Source organism: Schistocerca americana, chromosome X (genome assembly GCF_021461395.2).
Source record: "Schistocerca americana isolate TAMUIC-IGC-003095 chromosome X, iqSchAmer2.1, whole genome shotgun sequence".
Lineage (NCBI taxonomy): Eukaryota > Metazoa > Arthropoda > Insecta > Orthoptera > Acrididae > Schistocerca > Schistocerca americana.
The window spans coordinates 466917523-466940844 of NC_060130.1; the positions used below are offsets into that span (position 1 = coordinate 466917523).

A 23322-nucleotide genomic window follows, 5' to 3' on the forward strand; every position below is an offset into this window, starting at 1 on the left:
CTGGCAGGTCGACAGACACACAAACAAACACAAACATACACACAAAATTCAAGCTTTCGCAACAAACTGTTGCCTCATCAGGAAAGAGGGAAGGAGAGGGAAAGACGAAAGGATGTGGGTTTTAAGGGAGAGGGTAAGGAGTCATTCCAATCCCGGGAGCGGAAAGACTTACCTTGGGGGGCAAAAAAGGAAAAAAGGACGGGTATACACTCGCTCACACACACATATCCATCCACACATATACAGACACAAGCAGACGTATTTAACGACGTATTTAAAGGTCTTTAAATACGTCTGCTTGTGTCTGTATATGTGTGGATGGATATGTGTGTGTGTGCGAGTGTATACCCGTCCTTTTTTCCTTTTTTCCCCCCTAAGGTAAGTCTTTCCGCTCCCGGGATTGGAATGACTCCTTACCCTCTCCCTTAAAACCCACATCCTTTCGTCTTTCCCTCTCCTTCCCTCTTTCCTGATGAGGCAACAGTTTGTTGCGAAAGCTTGAATTTTGTGTGTATGTTTGTGTTTGTTTGTGTGTCTGTCAACCTGCCAGCACTTTCATTTGGTAAGTCACATCATCTTTGTTTTTTTTATATATATATATATATATATATATATATATATATATATATATATATATATATATATATATAGAGTGTGCAACTTTTGTCCCACAGACTTTTCAGCTGCTATCATACTTTCAGAGTTATTCTTGATGGCAGTAGTTAGTGACTCACCCTGTATTGTAACAGTCTTCTTGTGCCTATCTGTGACTCAGCATCTCTGCTATATGGTGAGTAGCAACTTCTTTCCTTTCCATAATATTCTTACATTCCATATATATATATATATATATGTGATGCTATAGTTTGGTCCTTATTTTCTGACAGGGGCCATTGAGACGAATCCAGTGATGTGTAAGAGTAAGGTCTTTGAAGGTCAACGATGGTCACAAAGGTGGCATGAACGTCTATTTACAGAAGGTGTTTGAAGTGATGACCATTGGTATCAACACAGTGCTGCAATCTTCTTATCATGGATTGAGTGGTATTCCTTATCACATCAGCACTTTTCAAAGTACATGCTCTGACAATTCTCTCTCACATATCTTAAGGTGTAGTTGGAACGTCTTTATAATAAACAATGTTTTTTATAAATCCCCACAAGAAAACATCCAGAGGCATCAAGTCAGGTGAACAAGCCAGCCACAACACATCTCCTCTGCATCCAATCCAATGATTTGGGAATTGTCTCTGCAGCTCATTTGTAGCCATCAGTGAAAAATGTGCCAGACACCCATCGTTGTGATACCACATTCCGTTCCTTGTTCCTACAGTTATTTCTTCCAATAACAGACCTAATGTTTCTTGCAGGAATGTGGTGTGCATCCTACCATTAAGATTTCCTTCAATGAAATAGAGGCCTATAATTCTGTTCTCCAGAATCCCACACCATACATTCACTGACCACGGTTTTTGGTGTGCAACTTGCCACAGCCAACGTGGATTTTCAGTTGCCCAATAATGCATGTTATGAAAATTAACATTTCTGTGGTTCATGAATGTAGGCTCATCAGAAAATAAAATCAAATTAATAAATTTATCATCCCTTTGTATCTCAAGTTGAGCAGATCAGCAGAATTCAATGCGACGCATATAATCCATACCAGTTAATTCTTGGTGGAGACTGATATGGTAAGGATGATATTTATGGCGATGCAGAACACAAACAACACTACTCTGGCTCAAGCCAGACTCCCTTGTGATGTGACATGAATTAACACAAGGTTCTTGAACCACAGTGCCGAGAGTACCAATTTCCATTTCCTCGTTAGTAACTTTCCTTTGCCGGATATGTTTCCGATGAGTTAAAAATCCAGTTTCTCTCAATTTATCATACACTTATTTAAATGTACGATATGTAGGGTGAGCACATTGAGGCTATCTTTCAGCATATAAGTCTAGCTCTCACTGAATTTCGTTGGCATTCTTCGTAAATAAGAAGCATATCGACTTGTTCTTCGAAGGAATATATCATTCACATTCACTTGATTCGAAGATACTCGTCTTACCATTCCTATTAGTGTTGTATTCCAAACCCGTTGAACAGTGTTTACTTGTCAATGGCATGTTAGAGGGATATGCTGTATTTGGCAAATATTTACTATTTGCACGATACATAAGAGAGAATTGTCAGAGCACGTGCTTCGATAAGTGCTGAAGTGATAAAGAATACCACTCAATCCAATATAAGAAGATTGCAGCACTGCATTGACACCAATGGTCATAACTTCAAACACCTTCTGTAAACCGATGTTCATGCCACCTTTGTGACCTTCAAAGACCTTACTGTTACACACGACTAGATTTGTCTCGATGGCCGCTATCAGAAAATAAGTACTAAACTATAGCATCTCATTTAAAAAAACAAAGTTGACCTTCATATCTCTGAAGCGACCCCACCTAGCAACAAAAATCCCAATGTCATATTATGGCCGCCGTTATCCCATGCAACATTTGTCCCACAAGCATTTCATCTACTATCATACTTTCAGAGTTATTCTAGGTGGCAATAGTTAGTGACTCACCCTATATAAGCTTCGGCCAATGAGGCCTTTGTCAGAAATATATGACACACACACACACACACACATACACACACAAGCTTATGCAACTCACACACACATGACTGAAGCCTCTGCCAGCTGAAGCCAGTGTGGCCTCAGCTGCCAGAGGCTGCAGTCATGAGTGTGTGAGTTGCATATGCGTGTGTGTGTATGTGTGTGGAAAGCTTATATTGCGCCAGTCATTTTGTTGTGCCTATCTGCAACTCAGCATCTCCACTATATGGTGAGTAGCAACTTTCCTTTTCATAAGATTAAAGAGTATTAACACACAAAATTTACTACTCTTGGAATCAGTTTTGATGTAAAGATACAAAATGTACCTGGAATGTACCATGCAACAAAGCTTTCTAGTTGCTAAAAGTGCTCTGCTGCATAAAACTCCAGATGGATTGGAACAGCCCATAGCTTATGCTTCTAAAACATGACTAAATTGCTTACAGATAATGAAGAAGACAGTAGCTATCAATTTTAAGTTAAGAAATTTCATGTACTATTTTTGAAACACAATCACATTTGATAACAGACCAAAAACTGCTGATCACACTTTTAAAGCCAACACTCCCTCGATAAAAAACATAGTGCCTCTGTAGGTGTACTCTGTTTCTTATTACTTACAATCATTCACTGCATTACAGTGCCACCACACAGCTCAGCACAACAGCAGTGACACCTTTTATGTGTGCCCTCATAAATAGTTAGTCTTGTATGAAGAATTATTGGATGACAGTCTTCAGCACACATTAGCTAATTTTACTGTTCAGTATTCAAAGTGGTGAAATTCTCATAGTGAGTACTTTGAACAGTGGTCAAGTATGTCTGGCATTGATATTCAGATCACCTACCACAACATATTTTTCATTCCACTATCACCTAAATGAGAACTATAGCTTCATTCTGCTGTAAACAGAAGATACAGAATGTAAGGTGACATTCCAAATGCCCTTCAGCTGGTGATTACACCTGCACCACCTATCTCACTGGGGGATAGAAAAAATGAAAACTCTGGCCAGGTGGCACATTTCTTTTTCTGGCATCAATGCTGATATTGATTGAGTACTCTGGGATTGGTATCACTTGTGTCCACAACCAAGTGGTGACCCTTTCAACTTTCTGTACATCAAATGGATGATGGTCACATCAGACACCACAGTCTTGACTCTGGTAAATAAATTCAGTGGGTCTTCAAATACCACAGTATCAGTCAGAGGCCTTCAGTTTGCTACCACAATTTTTGCTGGAATTTAGCACCTGACCACTATTCCATTCCAACCAGTGTCTGCACAGAAGTCAAGTTGCTTAATGTTGAAAGTGATGGTAATGGCATCCTCTGAGGAAGCCATCAGTATCTCCCTCACTCTATCTTCATTCATGACCACGGGCCTATGAAGGTGTTTCATAAACTTGGGCCCAGGAAAGACTTTGGATCAGCTTTGCCAGTCAAAATAATGCCAGGAAACAAAGCAGGATGCCACATGTTGCACAAATGACAAAAACAGATGGAAATATGGTTTCCTCATTCATTGTTATCATTATTAGTGTCTGTAATTTTTTATTAACACTAAGAAAAAACTACATTTTTGCAACATGTAATGCCTCATGAATGAAAATATAGATAGAGCTCCTAAAATTTCACATTTATTTCTGACTGAAATCTTTTTAAACCAGTTGCAGTTATTTTTACTTATGTAAGCTGGTTAAAATTTGATTTAAGTGTTCACACCTATTTAACTGCACTATATTTAAAGCATTTAATATTATTGTCACTTACATCACCTGGCTAAAATTCATTTTAAGTGAAGCAACTAGTTGCCACTTATGGCTAGCAGAAGCTAAAACTGTTGTATATGATCACACATTAACATAAATGATTGAAGCAACACATTTAACCTAAAGAAAACCAATAAAAAGCCATATATATTCTGATATATCATTATGTTATTACAGCATTAAAAAACAGTAAAGCATCCAGAAGATGATGAGAAAACAAAATGAAACTTGTTGTGTTCAGGGGGTGTGTGACGTTAGTTCAATGATTACAAAACTGAGTCAAATTTACATAGAATTTAGTAGTATGAACCAATTATCAGTATGATGTTAAAATCACCCTGGCCTGGATGTAGGCACTGACTTGGTTGGGAAGGGAGCTATAAAGCCATTGTATCCTCTCCTGAGGCAAGCTAGCCCACAACTGTTGATACTGGTCCTCGATATCCTGGGTAGTGGGACTGGGACAGAGTTCATAGTCAAGCTGGTCCCACACAGATTCTATCAGGGACAGACCTGGGGTTTGCTGGCCATGGAAGTACCTGAACATCATTGAGACAGTTCACACAGACACTTGCGATGTGTAGGCAAGCATCGTCCTGTTGAGAGGTGAAACACAAAACTGTCACATGAGAGAGAACACTTGAGGACATGGGATGTCTGTGATGTACCATTTTTGTGCCATCAGAGTTCCCTCAGTCACTGTCAGTTGTAACCTGAAGTCACTACTCATATCGTGACACTAGGAGTGACACCACTGCGGCTCTCCAAAACACAACAGGAATGGGACCTTACCCCAGGTCGCTGCCGTGCTTGCCGACAACAGACACACGAGGTAGTGCAGAACTGTGATTCATCAATGAACACAATGCAAAGCCATTTATCAGCTGTCCATGTTTCCTGATCATGGCACCACTTCAAATGTATTCACCTGTGTTGTAATGTTAATGACAGCCTATGCTTGGGAGTAATTCTCTAGTTGGGCTGCTGATAATCTCCAGCAAATGGTGTGGGATGACACAGAACATATCAAGTAGTCCGTTACTTGTTCTAGGATGGCAGGTGCATAATGTGGTGCTGCTTCCTTGTGGTAGTTAGATGTGGCTGAACAGAATCTTGGCAATAAGTATGTCTGCTTTCATGTTCCCATGCACTCCAACATCCTGCCACTGTCCTGTCCAAATGCCCCACAATTCTGGAAACTGCACAATTCGACAAGCTAGGCAAATGGAGACGTACAATGAGGCCCCTTTCAAAGTCTGTCAGGTGCTGATAACACTGTCTGACATGAGTATCCAGTATGTCCGTGTCCTTCACAGTGATAACTCAACTTCTGATGCTTATATATCCTACCAGGCCTGGTAACAACACTATATATTAACAAACACAATTCACTCTGGTGCCTGTTCTACCAGTCAGAGAGAATTGCGTCTCTAATCATTTACATATGCGACCAATGGTGTGTACATGTACAAAGTTACATTGACATCCAACCATTTCTTCTGGGTGCTTTCCTGTTTTTTGTCAGGCAGTGTTTTTCTTAAATGTGCTTCACCTTCACACTCCCCAGAAAGTGATTTCTTATATCCTTGAGGACAGTTGACATTTGTTTCACAGATGAAGCTGCCATTGGTATTTCTGCATCTGTAAGAAACAATTAATTTCTTTCTAATAATAATCATCACATTATCATTACTAAATAATGATTATTGTAGCTGAAGAGAGGTGTTGAATTAATTGCAGAAATACTGTTTACATTCTCTGCAAAGGACAAAAACCACTTGTAGTTGGCCGGGCACTGCAAAAACTCAGACAGACATGATTGTTAATGCAACAATAATTACGTACAGCCTCAGAATTCTATATGGCAATCTACACAACCTACCAACACTGTAGTCTGGGGCAGTTTGTAGACAGATGAGCTTCGTTTTGCAATACATGTTAATGGTCAAGTGGTGAATGATTTACAATCAGATTACTTCAGTTAGCTTGAAATCAATACTGCCCATAGTGTAAGGGAATATAACATTATCAAGCTTCGAAAATGATCTACTTTAAATTCATAATCTAGCCAAATGTGGGATGATATAAACAATCAATGACATTAGACTTTATATTGATATGTTACTCATTCACGTTACTAATTTCAGATCTGATTTTTTTGTCTTTGAGGTTCTACTTTCGAGAAACTGTGCTGGAAAGCTGTAAGGTGCTAAGCAGAACTGAGATATATGCTGGCCACCCAGGATGAAAGGGAATGGGCAAAAATCATGAGGTAAAAGAACTTCAAACGCATTAAGAATATTAATAACTCTCCCATGCAAAAATGGAATGCAGTCTTTCTTGCAATAGTATACATCTCAAAGGATTACTGTATTTAATTATGAAGTATGATTATGATTTCATTTTTCAACAAAGGAAGAGTGATAACTGCAGTAGCTACCAGAAGGACCGTGGGAGGTGCACATCGGCAGGGTGTGTCACAGACAGTAATTGCCGCAAGTAAAGTCCCGTCCACCAGAGGGCATGCGAGAATTCGGCCGCGCCCTCTGCCGGTGGAACAACAACAACTCAGGCAGCATTGGCTGTGCCCAGTCAGCTCACATCAGGCAGGTCAAGCAGACAGTTCCCGGTCTACACTAGGTGAAGTGTGACGGAAACGTGAATCGTGTTACTACACAATTGGCGACGAGTAGGATCATTCTTCCGCATGTTGCATCATCGTTCCGGTTTCGCAGCTTATCCACAGCATGGAGGATTTAGTGCGGGTTTTGGTTGAGCAGCAGATGGAGCTCATGGCTACCATGAAACAAGTGCTTCCGGCGTTGCTCTCCACGCAGTCTACTCCAGCGCTGTTCCCTCCTCCCTTTCCCCCATAAGACAAGACGGCGGAGGATTGGGATGCATATGAACATCGCCTTCAGCAGCATTTCCAGGCGTTTCATGTTGCCGATGTGGAGGTATGTCATGCTCTTTTTTTGTCTTGGATATCTCCCTTGCTGTATCAAGTTTTGCGGCAGCTAGCGATGTTGCAGGAACCCTCGTCCTTGTCTTCTGATGCATTGTGTTCATTGCTGTCTTCATATTATCGCCATCACATGCATGTTGTGGTGGCTAGGGTCGAGTTCTATCAATGCAAGAAACAGCTCCATCAGTCTTACCGGGCATGGGCCGCTATCCTGCTTGGTCTTAGTGGCGAGTGTAATTTTGTCACAGAGCAGTCGCGAGAGTCGTATGCCCACGTTATGGTGCGCGACGTCATTGTTCGTTTGGCCCCTGATAGGGAGGTCCGGCAATGGGCCCTGCAGTTGGAAGACCCTTCTCTTGAGGAAGTCCTGTCCATTGCTCAATCGTATGAAGTCTCTCATGGTGCAGGTCAACAGTTGGAAGCATGGTGCGACGTCGCGGCGGTTCAGGGCGTCCGGGGTGGATGACGTGTGAGCAGTACAATCCGGCTGCCGGCCCCGGTTACTGTCCTGTGTGTCGTGCTATATACATCATGATTGGTCAGAGTGCCCCCAGTGTTGGGCTGTTTGTCGCAAATGTAATAAAAAAGGACACATTGCTAAAGTCTGCCGCTCAGCCTCAAAAGAATCGAAGGAAGCAGGTACAGAGGACATGGACGTTGACATCCAGGAAGTTTCATTGGGCCAGGCTCCTGACACATCGGCACACAAACTCTTTATCGAGGTGTCGGTTCGGTCATGCCAATTACAGCTGCAAGTAGATACGGGTGCAGCAGTTTCCTTGTTGAATGCACAAATTTACTCCGACCTTGGGTCGCCCACGTTGGCGCCAGTTTACCGGCGTCTATACGGTTATGGTAACCAGTTCATTCCCCTACTGGGTCAATTCACTACCGACGTTACTTACAAATCAGTCACTCGGCCTCTTACTTTTATTGTTGTCAGTGATGCGAGCTCCGCTAACCTTTTTGGGTTGGATGCCTTTCAAGTTTTCAGTTTTTCTATCGCAGACACCATACAGTTGGTCTCCGAAGACGTTCCCTATCAATCATTGGAATCTTTGATCTCTGACTTTAAGGATATCTTTGAGGAGGGCCTGGGGCGTGTTTCAGACTTTGAAGCTCACTTGACGTTGAAGGCGTCGGCTCACCTGCATTTTCTACGAGCAAGGTAGATCCCCTTGGCTCTCTGCCCTTAGGTAAAAGCAGAGCTAGACTGGCTGACAGTCCTCGGGGTCATTCTTCCCATTTCGTCTAGTGAGTGGGCTTCACCCCTCATTATTGTCAGGAAACCCTCGGAAAATTATGTCTTTGTGGCGATTTCGAGGCTACCATTAATTCCCAATTGGTGGTGGACACCTATCCCTTGCCTCGTTCTGATGAATTGTTCTCCGCCGTGGCGGGAGGCCAATATTTTTCGAAAATCAATCTTTCGGAGGCTTATCATCAGATACTACTTGATGAGGACTCCAAACGGCTGGCGGTCGTCAATGTCCCTGTTTGGCCTTTACCAATACCAGCGGTTGGCCTGCGGAATATCCAGCGCCCCGGCAATATTTCAGCGTTATCTTGAGCATGTCACATTGACAATCCCTCGTTGTATTAATTACCTGGACGACATAACTGTCACAGGCCGCAGCACGAAGGAACACTTGCACAACCTTTGAACCTTCTTTCTCAAATTCAGGGTCATAGGCCTGCGTTGCAACCTGCGTATGTCGAACTTCTTCCAACCGTCCATTGAGTATGTGGGCTACACCATCTCTTGGCATGGCATCAGCCGCTAGTAAGTTTGGTCCAAGGTATCATCGACCTTCCGCGGCCCGCTTCGCTGAAGGAGTTACAAGCCTTCTTAGGCAAGATTGCCTATTACCACCGGTTCATTCTCAGGGCTTCCACCATAGCCCGCCCCCTGTACTGCCTTCTGCGCAAGGGTGTTCCTTTTGATTGGTCGCCTGCGTGTAAGCGGGCGTTCACCTCGTTGAAGGGCCTCCTCACGTCAGCGCCTTGTTTGGCTACTTTTGACCCCAATAAACCGTTGGTCCTGGCTACAGATGCTTCGCAGTATGGGGTGAGGACGGTCCTGGCCCATTGCAATGCGGATGGCTCCAAACAGCCACTGACATTTGCATCTAAAACTCTTAGTCCCACGCAGGCCCATTACTCCCAGGTGGAAAAAGAGGCTTTGGCCATTGTCTATGCTGTTACCAAGTTTCACCCTTTCTTGTATGGCACGAAGTTTCAGTTAATCACTGACCATAAGCCATTAATATCGTTATTTGGCCCCGCCTCTCAGATTCCGGATAGTGTGGCCCACAGACTACAGCACTGGGCCTTTTTCCTCTCTAAGTACCATTATGACATTCATTTTCACCCTACTGGACAGCATGCCAACGCTGACGCTCTTTCCCGTTTTCCGGTGGGTCTGGATCCTAAGTTCAATCGGGAGGAGATTATGTGTTTCCATTTGGATGTGGCATGCCCCGAAGTGATTGATGGCTTCCCGATCACTAGTTATAGAGTCATAAGTGAAACGGCAGCTGACCCAGTTCTCCGGCAAGTAGTTCGCCTCGTTCAGCACAGCAGGGGTGGTCGTCCCAACCTCCAGGTCGGGCCTCGGACCCTCTTCGTAATTATTTTGTTCTACGAGACCGCCTCTCAGTCTTGGAAGGAGTTCTCCTTCTGGCTACTGATGATACAGCTCCTCGCATGGTTGTTCCTGCAAGTTTGTGAAGGTAGGTCCTCACGTTATTACATGAGGGGCACTGGGTTGTTTCCCGTACTAAAACCTTGGCTCGCAGACATGTGTACTGGCCCGGTATTGGCAGAGAAATTGAGCACTTGGTGGCCGCCTGTTCCCAGTGTGCGAGCCAACAGGCGTTTTCCAGGTCAGCGTTCTCTTCATGGCCCCCTGCAACCCAGGCATGGGAACGTGTTCACATAGATTTTGCCAGCCCGTTTCTCAATGGCTTCTGGCTCATTGTCATTGATGCTTATTCCCGATTCCCATAGGTGATTTGCTGCTCCTCAACCACTTCAGAAGTTGCAATCCAGGCACTAGCAAAAATCTTTTCTGTGGAAGGTCTGCCAGTCACCCTGGTATCGGACAATGGACCTCAGTTTATTTCGCAGACCTTCCAGGATTTTGTAGGCGCTTCGGTATTTGGCACGTTTGCTCTCCCCCCTTTCATCCACAATTGAATGGGGAAGCCAAGTGCATGGTGCGTACATTTAAGACACAGATGAAAAAGTATTTGCACGAATTTCCTGCGGAGGAGGTGCTGACGTTTTTCCTGACGGCATACCAGACCACACCGATGGGAGAACGCAGCCCCGCAGAGCTCCTCCATGGGTGCCAACCTTGGACTCTGCTGCACCTCCTCCAGCCTGGTGCTCGCCAGTCTTCGCAAAACAGGATACCCGGCTTTCCACCAGGTATGTTGGTCTGGGCACGTGGGTTTGGTCGCAATCCGCGTTGGATACCGGCGGTGGTCCTGCGCTGCAATGGCCGCCGGCTCTATACCTTGCAGGTGGGGGACCAGGAGGTACGTCGTCACCAAAATCAGCTACGTCCACGTTTGGGCACCCACCCTCCAACCCCTCGGGCGCCGGCTTCCCCATTGCCAGCACCCGTGTTGTTTTCTCAGGGGACGCTACTGCCACTCCCACCTGTGACTCCGCCACACTGCGATGGTTCTCAGCCTCGGTGGCCTCCAGTAGTTCCAGCACTGGCCTCGCCATCGTTAGAGATGCCCCGGCGAGAGCTGGCCCCCCTCGCAGGCCCGGTTTCTCAGGAGGCTGGTTCACCTGTGGTCATCCCTTCCCCATCGTCCCCGCCACTGGGTCTTGCTGCTCCCGAGGTGGACCAGGATCCGGAGTCCGGTGGTGGGATGATGGGGGCCCTCTTCCTGTGGGTCACTTCCAACCGTATTCGAAGGTTCCAGCTCGAGGATTGGCGGATCCCCTTGCCTCCAGCCTTCCAATGGACGTGGAGGTCATCGCTACTGCACGACGTTCCACCTTCCGATGCAGTGGATTACAGTGGCTTGACCCCCTGAAGGAGGAGGAGTGCAGTAGCCACCAGAAAGATCGCGGGAGGCGCACATCAGCACGGCGCATCACGGACAGTAATTGCCGCAAGTAAAGTCCCGTCCACCAGAGGGCACGCGAGAATTCGGCCACGCCCTCTGCCAGCGGCACAACAACTCAAGCAGCACAGGCCATGCCCAGTCAGTTCACATCAGGCAGGTCTAGCAGACAGTTCCCAGTCAACACTAGGTGAAGTGCGACGGAAATGTGAGTCGTGTTACTACAATAACAAAAAATATTGTAAGAGCCATTTTTTCACAAAACACATTTTCAGTGCAATTGTGTTCTCAGTACTCTGTTGCATGTCCTTAGACTTGATGCAGGTGCTTAATTGTGGAGGAGGTCTTTCACACATCGGTTAGTGGATAGCACATGGTCTTTGTGCCAAGCTGTGCTTGTTTTGTGATTCCATGATTGTGGTTTTTGCTAAGTACAGTCCAAATAGGTAAAACACCTAAAGCTGTATTTCTGTACTTGTAATACCACAAATTAAATGTAGAGCCTCAGCACTGATGCAACTTGGAACAAATATTTTCTTCCATTATTTTGTCGCAAACTGACATTTTTGAGACTGTAGTTGAGTACAGAATACACGATGATTCTTGCAAAGAAGAAAACACCAACCAGCCACAATTAATAATGCTTTTTATTACACATTTAGCACCATTATGTTTCAAATCAACATGTTCATCTTCAGATGGTTGCACACAGTTACATTACATTTGCTTTTGTTTACATTAGTTGCTAAAAAGCAGCCAGCAAAAAATGTACATAACAATTTTAACATAAATGTGAAGATGCACCTGTCAATTCAGAACCAATAACAGCACCACTTGTGTCAATAAACAGCATTATTAACCGTGGCTGATTGCTGTTTTCTTCTTTGCAGTTGTAAAAACTTTCTTGTTGCGACTTTCTTTGCAGCTGTAAAAACTTTCTTGTTGTGACTTAGAACCAGTTTCCTGGTATGGTACTTATGATGTATTTATGTTCTAATTTACCAAAGAAAATTATAAATTTTGAAAATATAATGAAAATGGATAGATGGAAAAGCCCATTCACCAAGTGGCAGAAGGAGAGAACATGTCTAAAGATATCGAAATTTGCAAACTTTTGGAGCCAGTGACTTCTTCTGGTAGAAAAGCAGAAGGGGGAGGAAGGTGGGTGAAGGAGAAGGACTAGTGAGGTTTAGAAAAGGGGGAGAGTGCCTGAAAAGCTGCCCAGTACATCGGGTCAGGGGAGACTTCCAGGAGAGGATGAGAAGGAAAGACCAATTGTTTGGGACTCCACCAGATGAGATATTCAAAGCTGGGAGCTGAAAGATGGAGGATAGGTAATATGCAAGACCAAGATTACTGACAAAACATTGTGCACAAGTTAATAAGAGCAGAAACCTAAGTGCATTGTATGTGGTAGATGTGTTGGTGGGAAAAAAATACATAGGTCAGATAATACAAGATATAGAAAACTGATAGGGAATGAATAAAGGAAAAGTTACTGAGAGAAATGCTGAGACTGAAGAAATTAACCAAAATTAAGGCCAGATGGGTGGTGAGCACCAAGGATATATTGTAATGCCAATTCCCATCTGCAGAATTCTGAGAAACTGGTGCCTTGGGGAAGAACCCAGATGGCACATGTAGTGAAACATGCACTGGGGTCACAACTGTGATGTTGTAGAACATGTTCTGCAACAGGATATTGTGTGTTGCCATTATACACCCTCTGACTATGCCTATTCATCCTAACTGATAATCTGGTGGTAGTCATGTCAATGTAAAATGCCAAACAGTGTTGACATAACAGTTGGTACACAACGTGTGTCATTCCTGAGATGGCTCTTTCTTTGATAGCATATGTTTGGCCAGTTACAGGGCTGGTAAAGCCACAGGGAGAGGAGCCACAGGGTAGGGAAATGGGTGCAGAAGGAGCATAGGGTCTGACAAGGATACTGCGGAGATTGGGAGGGCAACGAAAATCTTTTCTATGTGTGATGGGCAAAATATCAGGCAGAATGGACCTAATTTCAGAAGAATATTTTACAGAGTCATAGCCTTGTCTAAGTAGCTGACCAGGATAACACTGAGTTAAAAGAGATGTATTTCCACCCCAAGATCCAAGGGGTGGCAATTTTAGGGGACGAGAACCATGTTGTAATTTTTCAGTGTGTGCATAGTGTACGTTATGTTTTTTCAGAACAGTGTATTCTTAGTTATTCTTAGAGTGTTATTTTGCTGAAAAAAAACATTTGCATGGGTAATGATATACATATGCACTGCTGTATATAGTTAAAGCATAATGAGTATGGTAAAATATATCTGAACCCACATTGAGTGATTGTTTGGAGATAGGTGCAGGGTATTGCACTGTGCACAGTGCGTTATTGCAGCCTACATATGTTCCAAACCTGAGTAACTTGTATAAATTATCTCACATTCTGATTAGACATTAACAAAAATGCAACTGCACCAAGTACATTTCACTTTGTACGGCACCATGTACAAGTATAGACAACATTAATATTCTAGCAAAATAATACTGATACACAACAAACAGGGACTTACATGGAAACAAGGGTTTTGACTCTGTGGTTTTCAGAAATGATGTATAAGTGAACATTTGTTCTTCATAGGCAGCAAATTTTGGTGAACATTTATTTTTAAAGTACAACATATTTTGATTGTTGGAATTAACATAATACTACAATAAACTACCGAAGACTGTATCCAAGAAGTACCTCTAATACAGATTTCCACAAAGCATTCCAAGGCTTATACTAATAATGCCAAGTGAGTAGATATGTTGTATGATGTGGAGTGTCACTCCTCCTTCGCTATGTGGAACAGCAGTTGCTTAGGATTATGATTATATAGTGTTGGTGGACAACAGGCAGTACAAGGTACTGGTAGCTGTCATTCTGAAGTGTCAGCAAAGTGGACAATGATACTTCAATGAAATTTCTACTCTGTAGCCAGCTGTGACTTTGTGACAACTCACCTCACATGACCATGTACACTTGAGGAGAGGGAGGGAGAGGGAGAGGGAGAGAGAGAGAGCGAGAGAGAGAGAGAGAGGGGGGGGGGGGAGAGAGAGAGAGAGAAACACCACCTCAAACAAATTATTCTGACATGGATGTGTGTGACCCTAGTTGTTTTTGTACCCTATTACCCTAATGGAACAGAAATTAGTAGATGTGATGCCCAAATGAGACAACTGACCCAACAGTACATGTTTTCTACCAAAATATACAATAAACACAAAATATGTTCTTGGAAATCAGATTTTAAAGAATTATACATGAGAGTTAGTACTGGCAGTGCAGAACCAGGAGAAAACCAGGCCACCTGCAAAGTCATTTGGTAATTGCTAGTGGATTGTGTAGTCAGCACCTTTACAATGCCTCTGTGATGACAGGCTGCATGTGCTGACACTGAGCCAGCATGCAGGAAGTATTGCATCCTGATTATGAGAACTGAGTCTCCACCCCATTCCTGACAATTTGGCAAGACTCACTAACACCATCATTACCATGAAATCAGCAGGGGGCGGCAGTATTTAATGACATGTGAGCCAGCTTGTCACCATCAAACAGATGGGCAGTTATGTGATGTTGAGCCTGAGCTGCTCAGTACTGTGCCGATGATGCAGGCACCCCTACCTTTGCTGTGGAACATGAACTGCTGCCTGCCACCTAAGCATGCAGGTGCCACCTGTAGCAACATACTTTGTCATCATCCTGAGAGTATGACATGAAGGTTCAGTCATTCCTGTCCTCACCAGGGTATATTCTGGGCCCTGCAGCACAGCATCCTCAGAGCCGCCACCAACAGCCACACTTGCTACTGCCAGTAAATACAGGAATCTGGTGACATGGCAGCAGCTGCAGCAGTAGAATACACAGTGAGCACACACTATTGAAATACCATGATATTTTCAATGCTGCCAAACAAATTGTAAGCAAGCCTCAGGAAAAAACCCATTGTAACCATCATCAGTCCTCTTTCAGGAACACATTCTTCCTCGGCAGGGAGTCCTAGCTCACACTATCCCATCCTAGACATATTGTTGGAATTAGCTTCAGAAGTGTGCCCTTTACCTCTACTGTGGTTACAATTTTTGTCAGAATGACTGCTGAAAATGAAGACGGTCAGCCACAAGGCAGCAGCCAGAGACATGGAACTCTTGCAGCAGGGATGCCCTACGCAGAAAGATGTGTAAGGGTTGAATTCAAAGTTTTTGGGCCTGTATAGTGTATAGTTATTTACCTATCCTTTCTTCTTCCTTTTCATATTTGTTTTGGGTTGGTAGCAAGAAGACAATATGAAAAAAGCAACATTCAGCTCATGAAGTTATTAAGCAGTTAGTACATGAAGTAACTCAGTTATAAGCAGAGCTAGGGCAACTACTGGACACTAAAATTGCTGAATTGTTCACCCCATTTCAAAACAAACCACAGGAGGATGTCTTTGTATTTTTCAATAATTTAGAAACAGATACCAGGTTGCAAAATTGGGCAGCTGCTGAGTGTAGTCTACCTAAAACTAGCAGGGAATGCTAGGATGTACATTACGAGGCACAAAAATTTGCATGAAGCACAGTCATTCGATAACTTCAGAGGAGAGTTGGTGGACAGATATAGGAGAAAGAATGCATTGAGTTACTACCATGAACAACTTAATAGTATGCTTCAAAAGCAAGGGGACTCAATACAGAGTTTTGTAGCCCATTTTCACAAGATTAATGTAAATACAGCTGAGTTCAAGGAAGATGATAATCCAAGAAAGTAATTTTACAAGAAGCTGAGCAGACAGCACTTGACACATTTTTATGGGGGTTACAGCAAGAAATGACATGAAGAGTTCAACAGTTCATAGTTCAATGATAACAAGTTTCCAAGTGGGGGAAGTAACTTCTGGGTTGATGTAGAAGTGATTCCCATGGTTGGAAATGGTTATGAAATCATTCTTGGGTTACATTTCCTTGTTGCACATTACACCAAAGTTGGCTTGGAATGCCGGCCGCAGTGGCTGAGCGGTTCTAGGCGCTTCAGTCCGGAACCGAGCTACTGCTACGGTCACAGGTTCGAATCCTGCCTCTGGCATGGGCGTGAGTGATGTCTTTAGGTTAGTTAGGTTTAAGTAGTTCTAAGTTCTAAGGGAATGGTGACCTCAGATGTTAAGCCCCAGAGTGCTCAGAGCCATTTGAACCATTTGACTTGGAACAGCATATAGTAGAAATGCATGGAGCACGATTTCATCTTTGTTTTACAGCTGAAAAAACATTACTGTCACAAGGATCACCCCTAGGGCAGGGGTGGCTAGCTAAACTATGTAAAAGGTCCCTTAAAGCCAACTTACAGGATATCATACTGACAGGTACTGTAAAGATAATCTGGATTGATGCAAAAGCTGATTTGCTGGTGAAATCTAGGTGTATTGTTGAGCCTTTGTCTGAATATGAAGACTTTGATATGGTGAAATGTTTTGCAAGGAATAGTTTATCCTACATCAGAGAAATTGAAAGATGCAAAATAGTGCCTGTCAGTATTGATAACTTCAGCCCTGAGGACGTACAGACATCATGTGGGTAGCATATTTAGAGGGACAGAACAAGGAGGAGATGGAAACATTTTGAGAAATACATAGAGCTGTTTGATCCTCGTGGCCCACTGCCTGCCACATCACTAGCTCAACATTATATTCATACTGTAAATAAAGTTCCTGTTTATGAGAAACCATATCATGTTGCTCAATACCTACAGTGTGTCACGGAGGACTTTATAAGTCAGTAACTTAAAGACGGGATCACAGAATCAAGTAATAGCCCCTGGTCATCACCTATTGTCATTGTACCCAAAAACTCAGCAGATAGCAGCATCTACATCTACATCTACATGATTACTCTGCAATTCACATTTAAGTGCTTGGCAGAGGGTTCATCGAACCACAATCATACTATCTCCCTACCATTCCACTCCCAAACAGCGCGCGGGAAAAACGAACACCTAAACCTTTCTGTTTGAGCTCTGATTTCTCTTATTTTTTTATGATCATTCCTACCTATGTAGGTTGGGCTCAACAAAATATTTTTGCATTCGGAAGAGAAAGTTGGTGACTGAAATTTCGTAAATAGATCTCGCCGTGACGAAAAACGTCTTTGCTTTAATGACTTCCATCCCAACTCGCGTATCATATCTGCCACACTCTCTCCCCTATTACGTGATAATACAAAATGAGCTGCCGTTTTTTGCACCCTTTCGATGTCCTCCATCAATCCCACCTGGTAAGGATCCCACACCGCACAGCAATATTCTAACAGAGGACGGACGAGTGTAGTGAAAGCTGTCTCTTTAGTGGACTTGTTGCATCTTCTAAGTGTCCTGCCAATGAAACGCAACCTTTGGCTCCCCTTCCCCACAATATTATCTACGTGGTCTTTCCAACTGAAGTTGTTCGTAATTTTAACACCCAGGTACTTAGTTGAATTGACAGCCTTGAGAATTGTACTATTCAATGAGTAATCGAATTCCAACGGATTTCTTTTGGAGCTCATGTGGATCACCTCACACTTTTCATTATTTAGTGTCAACTGCCACCTGCCACACCATACAGCAACCTTTTCTAAATCGCTTTGCAACTGATACTGGTCTTCGGATGACTTTACTAGATGGTAAATTACAGCATCATCTGCGAACAACCAAAGAGAACTGCTGAGATTGTCACCCAGGTCATTTATATAGATCAGGAACAGCAGAGGTCCCAGGACGCTTCCCTGGGGAACACCTGATATCACTTCAGTTTTACTCGATGATTTGCTGTCTATTATTACGAACTGCGACCTTCCTGACAGGAAATCACGAATCCAGTTGCACAACTGAGACGATACCCCATAGGCCCGCAGCTTGATTAGAAGTCGCTTGTGAGGAACGGTGTCAAAAGCTTTCTGGAAACCTAGAAATACGGAATCAACTTGAGATCCCCTGTTGATAGCGGCCATTACTTCGTGCAAATAAAAAGCTAGCTGCATTGCACAAGAATGATATTCTCTGAAACCATGCTGATTACATATCAATAGATCGTTCCCGTCAAGGTGATTCATAATGTTTGAATACAGTATATGCTCCAAAACCCTACTGCAAACCGACGTCAATGACATAGGTCTGTAGTTCGATGGATTACTCCTACTACCCTTCTTAAACACCGGTGCGACCTGCACCATTTTCCAATCTGTAGGTACAGATCTATCAGTGAGCGAACAGTTGTATATGATTGCTAAGTAGGGAGCTATCGTATCAGCATAATCTGAAAGGGACCTAATCGGTATACAATCTGGACCTGAAGACTTGCCCGTATCAAGCAATTTGAGTTGCTTCGCAACCCCTAAGGTATCTACGTCTAAGAAACTCATGCTAGCAGCTGTTCGCATTTCAAATTCTGGAATATTCCATTTGTCTTCCCTGGTGAAGGAATTTTGGAAAACTGCGTTCAATAACTCCGCTTTAGCGGCACAGTCATTGGTAACAGTACCATTGGCACTGCGCAGCGAAGGTATTGACTGCGTCTTGCCGCTTGTGTACTTTACATATGACCAGAATTTCTTCAGATTGTCTACCAAATTTCGAGACAATGTTTCATTGTGGAACCTATTAAAGGCATCTCGCATTGAAGTCCATGCCAAATTTCGCGCGTCTCTAAATTTTAGCCAATCTTCGGGATTTCGCGTTCTTCTGAACTTCGCATGCTTTTTCTGTTGCCTCTGCAACAGCGTTCGGACCTGTTTTGTGTACCATGGAGGATCAATTCCATCTCTTACCAATTTATAAGGTATCAATATCTCAATTGCTGTTGCCACTATATCTTTGAATTTGAGCCACATCTCGTCTATATTTGCATAGTCAGTTTGGAAGGAATGGAGATTGTCTCTTAGGAAGGCTTCTAGTGAGACTTTTTCCGCTTTTTTAAATAAAATTATTTTGCGTTTGTTTCTGGTGGATTTGGAAGAAACGGTATTGAGCCTAGCTACAACGACCTTGTGGCCACTAATCCCTGTATCAGTCATGATGCTCTCTATTAGCTCTGGATTGTTTGTGGCCAAGAGGTCAATTGTGTTTTCGCAACCATTTACAATTCGGGTGGGTTCATGGACTAACTGCTCAAAATAATTTTCGGAGAAAGCATTTAGGACAATCTCGGAAGATGTTTTCTGCCTACCACCGGTTTTGAACACGTATTTTTGCCAACATATCAAGGGAAGGTTGAAGTCCCCACCAACTATAGCCATAGGAGTGGGGTATTTATTTGTTACGAGACTCAAATTTTCTCTGAACTGTTCAGCAACTATATCATCGGAGTCTGGGGGTCGGTAGAAGGAGCCAATTATTAACTTAGTTCGGCTGTTAAGTATAACCTCCACCCATACCAATTCGCACAGAGTATCTACTTCGACTTCACTACAAGATAAACCGCTACTTACAGACACAAACACTCCACCACCAATTCTGACTAATCTATCTTTCCTGAACACCGTCTGAGACTTCATAAAAATTTCTGCAGAACTTATTTCAGGCTTTAGCCAGCTTTCTGTACCTATAATGATTTCAGCTTCTGTGCTTTCTATTAGCACTTGAAGCTCAGGGACTTCCCCAGCACAACTACAACAATTTACAACTACAATTCCGACTGTTCCTTGATCCAAGCACGTCCTGTATTTGCCATGCACCCTTTGAGATTGCAGCCCACCCCAAACTTTCCCAAGGCCTTCTAACCTAAAAAACCGCCCAGTCCACGCCACACAGCCTCCACTACCCATGTAGCTGCCAGCTGAGTGTAGTGAACTCCTGACCTATTCAGCGGAACCCGAAACCCCACCACCCTATGGCGTAAGTCAAGGAATCTGCAGCCAACACGGTCGCAAAACCGTCTGAGCCTCTGATTCAGACCCTCCACCCGGCTCTGCACCAAAGGTCCGCAGTCAGTTCTGTCAATGATGCTGCAGATGGTGAGCTCTGCTTTCAACTCGTAAGCAAGACCGGCAGCCTTCACCAAATCAGATAGCCGCTCGAATCCAGAGAGAATTTCCTCAGATCCAAAGTGACACACGTCATTAGTGCCGACATGTACCACCACCTGCAGCTGGCTGCACCCTGTGCCCTTCATGGCATCTGGAAGGACCCTTTCCACATCAGGAATGACTCCACCTGGAATGCACATGGAGTGCACACTGGATTTCTTCCCCTCCTTAGCCGCCATATCCCTAAGGGGCCCCATTACGCGCCTAACATTGGAGCTCCCAACTACCAATAAGCCCACCCTCTACGATTGCCTGGACCTTGAAGGCTGAGAATCATCCTCTGAAACAGGGCAGGCAGCTGCATCTGGCTCAGCCAGAGACAGAACCTGAAACCTGTTTGTCAGACGCACCGGGGACGCTTTCTGATCAGCCTCTGGGGACGTCTTTCGCTGCCTGGCATGCCTTGGAATGACCTCCCAATCAACCACAGGCAAGGGCTCAGCCCCACTGTGAACAGCAACTGGGCCAACCACAGCGGCAGACCGATCTGGGGACAGACGGAACCAGGTTGACATCCCCGTGATACCCAAGTCTGGCTCCCCACAGTGGTGCCCATTGGCAACAGCCTCAAGCTGCGTGACCGAAGTCAGCACTGCCTGCAGCTGTGAGTGAAGGGATGTCAACTCAGCCCTCATCTGAACACAGCAATCACAGTCCCTGTCCATTCTAATCGATGTTGAACAACAGTTACTGAAACACGAGTCCGTGCCTAGATAACGCAAGGGAAACACGCAAAGAATGTATGAACTAACCTGTACAAATGCCTAATGACTGCGCTACAATCTGCCTGAATTTACGATTACAGTAACTAAAACTCAAAATTACACCTCCTATATGAAACTATGTAGCAAATACGTGAGCTAGGAGTATATGACTTGCTGCTGGCAGCTGCTTATCCAACGGTGGCAGGGAGCACACTGGCTGTGACCAACCGACACTGGCCGTTCAAAACAAAAACAGAAGACAAACAACTACACGAATTTACACTATTCAGGTACTAAAACGCTTTGCTACAACTCTCAAATACTATAATATGCCCGAAATTTATGAATTAAACAATACAAGTACCCAAAAACACGCAAAGAAATTAAGAATTAAACTATGTAACAAATAAGTGAGCTAGGAGTATAAGACTTGATGCTGGCAGCTGCTTATCCAACGGCGGCAGGGAACACACTGGCTGTGACCAACCGACACTGGCCGTTCAAAACAAAAACAGAAGACAAACAACTACACGAATTTACACTATTCAAGTACTAAAACGCGATGCTACAACTCTCAAATGTTATAATACACCCGAAATTTATAAATTAAACAATGCAAGTACCAAAAGACACGCAAAGAAATTAAAAATTAAACTATGTAACAAATAAGTGAGCTAAGAGTATACGACTTGCTGCTAGCAGCTGCTTATCCAACGGCAGCAGGGAGCACACTGGCTGTGACCAACTCACACTGGCCGTTCAAAACAAAAGCAAAGCATATCATTTCTGTTGAGACTACTGCTGGTTTGTTTTGAACATTTCTTGAATGTCAGTGATGTCCATTTTGTGAAGTGTAATAAATACATCCTATAGAAGGTTAATTTCTGCAACTCACGGTGAGTCATTAGCAGCTAATATTTTTAGTGAGACATGCTGGTCACGGGATAACAGAATGCACAGCAGCACAAAATTGCTGGTGGGTAAAACGCAGACATGATGTTGAATGGTGTGTCAGGAACTGTATTCCTTGTGCACAAAGGCTGAAACTCAGTCAACAAAGGATTATCTTAGAAAGATTACCCAAGGCAGATAAACCATATCAGATGATTGGGATGGATATTTTTGGGCCATTCATGCAAAAACCAGCAGAAAACCATTATGTTTTGACAATAACTGATCATTTTTCATGTTTTATTTTGAAGACAGTAACATCAAACTAGCAGGCTGAATCAGTAGCACATGCAGTGAAGAACCAGTGGATAACATAGTTTGGAATGCCTGAAACAAATAATAACTGGTGAAGGATCAAATTTTAAGTCTGAATTAATGTTGCACTTACAACAATTATTGCACATTAAGCAACTTTGGACTAGTGCTTTACAACCACAGACAAATGGTTGAACAGAGTCGCCCTACCCTCTGTGACAGTTCATGTCAGTTGAATTCATCCTTTTAAGAGAACCATAAATATGCTGCCTCAACTGTCAGTCACATCTTTGAAAGAGGGGAGGGAAGAATGTGGGAAAAAGGAAAGAAGGAAAAAATTAGGAGTTAGGCAAGAAGAATGAGGTAATTCTGTCATTACTGTCTCACATCTCTACATACTTCAGTCGTGAGCCAGAGTAATAAACTAACAACAGGATTTCCTCTTCCTTTTGGGAACATGGCTCTACCCTAGGGCAGAAAGAAGCAGTTTCAGCATCAAACTTGGGCTTGGGACAAAAAGGAAAAGGAACGTGAGAAGTTCGTCACAATTGGCCTACTATGCTGTTGCTGGGTAACAGAAGCCCTCAAGATACATCCTCTAACAATGTCAAATCACCAGTGAACCTTAAGATTAGATTGTAATATTTGGGCACAAGAGAATGAAATTTGGAGGTTGGAAGACACATCTGGCACATTGCAGCTCACAGTAAATAATCAAACAGTGATATACAGGGAGAGTATCACATACTGTGGTCAGCTTTTGCACAGCTACAGGCATTACTACATCAGATGATGTAGTTAGTCCAGCGAGTGTGATGAAAAATGGGGTTGTTGGACACAGTCAGTTATATTTTGACAATTGTTTTCAAAACAGCCAACACAGTGGATCTAGAAAATATTAA

At 43.5% G+C, this 23322-nt stretch overlaps 1 protein-coding gene across 5 annotated transcripts in view; it reads right to left on the bottom strand.

Annotated features, from left to right (window-relative positions):
* LOC124555780 (fibulin-1-like) overlaps window positions 1-23322 on the bottom strand; it is a 630166-nt gene that overhangs the window by 240335 nt on the left and 366509 nt on the right. For 4 of the 5 annotated variants that reach the window (XM_047129832.1, XM_047129833.1, XM_047129831.1 and 1 more), the window contains one exon: window positions 5943-6031. The exons of the other annotated variant lie outside the window; for it this stretch is intronic. In XM_047129832.1, the coding sequence (XP_046985788.1) occupies window positions 5943-6031 (89 nt within the window). The remainder of the gene's footprint in view (window positions 1-5942; window positions 6032-23322) is intronic. 5 annotated transcript variants of the gene reach the window in all.